The sequence below is a fragment of the Hirundo rustica genome, chromosome 6 (assembly GCF_015227805.2).
Source record: "Hirundo rustica isolate bHirRus1 chromosome 6, bHirRus1.pri.v3, whole genome shotgun sequence".
NCBI classification, from domain to species: Eukaryota; Metazoa; Chordata; class Aves; order Passeriformes; family Hirundinidae; genus Hirundo; species Hirundo rustica.
Genome location: NC_053455.1, coordinates 2,502,555 through 2,508,067, shown reverse-complemented (window position 1 = coordinate 2,508,067; position 5,513 = coordinate 2,502,555). Strand labels below are relative to the sequence as shown.

The 5,513-nt window shown below is 66.2% G+C and overlaps 1 protein-coding gene across 1 annotated transcript; it reads right to left on the bottom strand.

Annotated features, from left to right (window-relative positions):
• Nucleotides 1–211: 211 nt before the first annotated feature.
• PTGER2 (prostaglandin E receptor 2) lies at nucleotides 212–3,821 on the bottom strand. The gene is made up of 2 exons (XM_040067874.1): nucleotides 2,965–3,821; nucleotides 212–448 (listed from the first exon to the last, which is right to left on the bottom strand). Exons 1-2 carry the CDS (start codon nucleotides 3,808–3,810, stop codon nucleotides 212–214), a joined length of 1,083 nt encoding a protein of 360 aa, XP_039923808.1. The 5' UTR covers nucleotides 3,811–3,821.
• Between the last annotated feature and the right edge of the window lie 1,692 nt (nucleotides 3,822–5,513).

The window sequence follows — 5,513 nt, the reverse complement described above, 5'->3', positions numbered from 1 at the left end:
CCTCCGCGGCGGGGCTGAGCCCTTCTCCGGGAGGGACTGGCCCTAAAGGGCGACAGCAGCACCCAAGGGACTCACCAACCCTTCCAACCCGGGGCTTTTGTCCTTGCCTGAGGCCGGCGTGGCCCCCAGGCTGTGGGGCCGGAGAGAGAAGGCAGAGCTTCCCCGACACCCGTCAGGAGGAGGGCATCCTCCGGGAAACGTCCCCAGGGATCTACCGCCCGCAGAGGTCCGGCTTTGCCACGGCCCCGGAGGCGGCGCGGCCGTCCGGGGCGGCGGCGGCGGTCAGCTGGCAGCACAGCGCCGAGCGCATGAGGCGCAGCACCGGCGGCCGCAGGATGGCGAAGACCCAGGGATCCACGATGGAGTTGATGGAGAGGAAGCGCAGCGCCAGCAGGTCCCAGCCGTGGTCGGAGTCCTCCCCGCCGAACCTGTTCAAGTAGGCGCGGATCTGCGGAAGCAAGGGACGGGGAGGGGGGGGTCGGCTGGGGAAGGAGCTTAAAAATCATCCCGGTCTATCCCCCACAGCTTGGCATTGCGCTGTCCAAAATTCAGCCAAGCCTCATCCAAGGGATGGAGCCCTTCCAGCCACAGCTTCTCTGGGAAACCTGTGCCTCCCCACCCTCAGAGGCAAGGGGTTTTTCCCAATATCCCATCTAAACCTCCCCTCTGTCAGTTTGAATCCATTCCTCCCTCGTCTTGTCACTCCAGGCCTTTGTAAAGAGCCTCTCCGCATTTTTCCTACGGCTCCTCCCAAGTGCTGGAAGGTCCCAATTAGGTGACCCCAAATCCTTCTCTTTTCCAGGGTGAACAATCCCAATTCTCCCAGCCTTTCCTCCCAGCAGAGCTGCTCAATCCCTTTCATCAACTTGGTGCCTCCTCTGGGCTCGCTCCAGCGTTTCCAGATCCTTCCTGCACTGGAAGGATCCCACGGCACTGCAGTGGGGTCTCACAAGCAGGGAGAAATCGCAGGGAGAAACAATTCCGAGCCTGGGCCCCCCAGGCGGCTCTTTTGGGGCCATTTGGGCTGTCACAGCAAATCTGCCGACTCCGTGGGTTTAAATGAACTTCAAACGAAAGCCAGAGCCTCGACCAAACCCACAGCTGCCGGGGGTAAGCGGCGTCTCTCACCTGGAGACCACACGGGAGCGACAAGCGTGGGAGACGGAGAGGACGAGGGGTGCCGGACCTGGCCGGTGCTTCCTGCGACTGCCGACTCATCACAGCCCGCGGGGCTTCCTGGAAGGGTGACTCAGCTCTCTCCTTACTCATTCGTGTCACCCGCCGCCCCCTCGCTCCGGCCCGGGGACACGCTTGGGACGGGGAAGGGCAGCGGGAGCATCGCTCCCTCCCCTGGACCCGCCGGGTGCCCCCGCGGCGCGGCACATCCGCAGCAGCGTTCCCAGGCTCTGGGCGTGCTTCGGGAAGGAATTCCCGGCCCGATGGGTTGGTGTGCCTGGGCTGCTGCCGTGGGGCAGCCGGGGGACGGGAGAGAAAGTGTCGCCCCGAGGAGGTGGCTGGGTTTGGGGCGCTGCCAAGCGCAGCCCCGCCGGGGAGCCGGGCGATGGGAAAAGGGAAGCTGGCTCTGGATAAGGCCGTGTCTGCCACCACAGGGCCCAGGGGATCCCGGCCAGGGCCGCTTTCCCAGCCCCTCTGCCCCAAGCACACTGACAGGGCCCTGCCCACGTGTCCCCACCCAGGGGTTCCGCTTCGAGCTGACCACAGCAGCCAAGCCGGGGCTTTTTTGGGACGCGGGAAGAGCCGTCCATCACGTGTGGGTTCGCGCTCAGCTGACGAAGAGTCCCTCAGGGCACTGAGGCTCTGGGATGCTCAGGAGCATCTGGACATTGTTGCTTTGTCCTAAAACCCTGGCTGGGCTCTGTGCTGTGGTTATTCCCTTTCCCCTTAGGAAGGGGAAGGTGGAGTCTATTTAACACCAGGAGTGTGAAATTAGCACTGGCCGTGCTCCCAGCCGTGGTGGGGTCACTTCTAATGGGATCAGCCTCCTGCACTGGGGGCTCACGCACCCGGGAAGAGGCCAGAGGTGCTCTGGAGCCATCGATGCTCCCGGTGGAAAAGCACGTGGATGGATGAAAAGTGGCCCCTGGGAGGGGAGAGCCCACACAGAGCCAGAGACTCGCTCTCTCCGCTTCCCCACTCGGCTGTTTTGATCCCGGATTTCTGCTGGAAGCCTCGTGCACGGGTGAGGCACGGGATGTGGGCATTCCCCTTGGGATGGCACGTGCTCTGGCTGCTGTGCCAGATCTCTGTTCCCAGAAATCTCCCATCTCTGTGCCTGCTCCTCGGTGCTGCTGCAGAGGAGCAGAAACCACCGCCCTAACAGCGAGGTGGGCGCAGCCTCCTGCATCTCCAGATCCATCCGCAGAAATCTGGGATAACTCACGGATATCCAATGCCTGCAGCCCAGGGCAGATCCCTCATCCCATCTCTAGAAGGGGAATTGGTTGTTTCGCCATCCCTCACACCTCCACCGTGAGTTCCTGCATCCTGGGAATCGCAGCGATGGGGATTCAGGGGATCCCCAGCCTGTCCCTGCCCGAGCCACACGGCCTGGCCTCGGAGCCTGTGCGGGGTGGGAGGGCACCTCTGCTCCTGCCACACCATCCTCCTGTCCGAGCATCCTCCTGCCACTCCATCCTCCTGTCAGAGCATCCTCCTGCCACCATCCTCCTGTCACACCATCCTCCTGTCACCCTGTTGCCCTGCCACTCCATTCTCCCGTCACCCTGTCCTCCTTTCACCCCATCCTCCTCCTGGCACCGGGGACACCGGGAGCGACTCCCCGGCCCCCCCCCAGGTGATGTGCAAATTGCCAAGCTCCTGCCTGAGCTGGGCTCCGACCTCACCCCTCGAGGTTCGGCCAGCAGAGTCGGGAGAAGCTCTACCAAGGCCAGCAGACGAACGCGGGGCGGGCGCCCCACGCCGGGCACGGACAGCGACACTCACCGTGAAGGGCAGGGAGCAGATGACGAAGATGATGGTCATGATGGAGAGCAGCAGCAGGTGGTCGATCTCCTCGGCCATGGAGAAGATGCGGCGGCCGCAGCCGGCGGCGGCGCGGGGCTGCTCGGTGGGGGTGACCCGGCGGGTCCTCTGCCCGCGGCGGTGCATGCGGGCCAGGTTCACCATCACGCTCAGGTTGCAGAGCAGCACGGCCAGGATGAGGAAGAGGAGCAGCGTGGCGTAGAGCAGCGAGAAGGCGACGTTGGGCCTCGCCGCCTCCCCGCCGCCCCGGCGGCGATCGGGGTGCATCTGGATGAAGCACCACGTGCCGGGGCAGTACTGGACGTAGCGCCCGAAGCCCAGCAGCGGCAGCGAGCAGAAGGCGGCCGAGAAGGTGTAGATGGCCGGCAGGGCCACCAGCCCCGTGCGGGGGCTCAGGAAGCGCTCGTAGAAGTAGGGCCGCCCCAGGGCCAGGCAGCGCTCCAGCGCCATGGTGAAGAGGATGAGCATGGTGGCGAGGCCGAAGAAGCTCATGGCGAAGCCGAAGTAGAGGCAGATGTGCCCCCCGCGGGCCAGGGCGGTGAGGGTGAGGTTGCGGTGGTAGGAAGCCAGCACCAAGGGGCTGACGGAGCAGGTGCCCAGCAGGTCGGTGACCACCAGGGCCAGCACCAGGACGTGGAACAGCGCGGGCGGGCGCTGGCGGTGCCAGCGGCGGCCGCGCAGGAGCAGCCCCAGAGCCAGGAGGTTTCCCAGGAGCCCGGCCGAGAACATGAGCGCGCTGACCAGCGGGCGAGCCCCGGCCGGCAGCTCTGCCCCGTCTCGCCCGCACGCCCGGCCCGTCCCGTTCATCCCGCGCCGCCGCCGCCGCGCTCCCGACTGAGCCACCGCCCCCGGCACCGGCACCGGCACCGCCCGCCCCGACCGCACCGCCCCGACCGCACCGCCCCGCCCGCAGCCCCCGGCACCGCCCCGGGCCCCCCCGGCACCGCCCCGGGCCCCCCCGGCTCCGCGCTCACAGCCACGGACGGAACGGAGGCGGGGGACGCGCACGGACCGAGCCTGGCCGGACCGAGAGTCCCGGTACCGGTCTGAGAGCCCCGGACGCGGCCAGTGCCGGTGCGGTCCGACAGTCCCGGTACCGGTCTGGGAGCCCCGGACACCGCCAGTCCCGGTACCGGTCTGGGAGCCCCGGACACCGCCAGTCCTGTACCGGTCTGGGAGCCCCGGGAGTGCTGGGGTGGCCCCGGGATTGCTGGGGCAGTCCCCGGTCTGACCCAGCCCGGCTCCGGCATGCCCAGCCCCGCTGCCCGACCCGGGAGCGTCTCTTAGGATCGGCCCCGGTGCCGGTCCAAGAGCTCTGAGAGCCCCAAGGCACGGCCAGTGCCTGTGCCAGACCGGGAGCCGCTCTCACGGCCGATCCCGGCACAGCTCCAGCGGCGCTGGTGCCGGTCCAGGGGTGTCGGTGCCGCCCGGGATCGCTCTCACGGCCGCTCCCGGTGCAGCTCCTGGAGCCCCGGTGTGGCTCAGGAACCCCGGTGCCGCTCCTGCAGCCCCTCACACGGGCAGAGATTCCCGGGGGTGCTCTGGGGGCCCGGAGGCACGGCCAGCTCCAGGCTGGCTCCAGAACCCCAAATCCCCCCGAGCCCCCAGTCCCAGAGGAGCCCAGGGAATCCTCGTAGCTCCAGAGGAACCCACGGAGAGCTCCCTGCCCCACGGCTGTCACCGTGCCCCATTGTCCCCCTCTCCTACGTGCCATGGGAGGTCCCCAAGGGACTGCAGCCTGTCTGGCCGTGACCTTAAACCCCATCCAGTGCCACCCCCTGCCAGGGGCAGGGACACCTTCCACCACCCCAGGCTGCTCCGAGGCTCCTCCAACCTGGAGAACATCCAGGGGTGGGAAATCCACATCCTCCATCCCAGTGGCCTCGGATGCTCTCTCCACGCTCCAGGACGCCAGCCCTCACTCAAGCTGCCTTTATTTAAACAGTTGGTGCCTCACAGGTAACTTCCAGAACGCCTCAAGGACAGGAAACCTTTTCCCTCCCTCTGGGCCTGTTCTGACAGCTGTTAACATTTTAATTTTTAATTATCTCCCCACACCTGTCCCCCCAGACCTCAGCGGAGCACTGCGGCGGGGACGACTCCGGCACGAGTGGGTTTGGCTGTTATTTTTCAAACCACGTTTTGGTTTTTTTTGTTGTTTTTTTTTTTTGTAACAGGAACTTCGCAGAGGAAACGCGGGGCACGGCAAACTCGAGGGAGAGCTGCGGTTTGTGACAGCACCTCCATCTCGGAGGGGCCACGCCGAGTCCTGGCTTTGCCCTCCGGGAGCTCCTCAGAGGCCTCTGCAGTGTGCTGGGGACGAGCTGAGGAGGAGGAGGCGGCAAAGCCACGGCTCCAGCTCTGCTCCCGCTGCCGAGGGAACAGCGTTTGAGCCATCTCACACCGCCCCAGCACGGGTGGGCCAGGAAAACACAGCCCAGGAGCTTCTAACCCCGCTTCCAGTCCTGATCCAGCAGAGCACCAAAGCCCATCCTCCGGTGGGAGCCGTT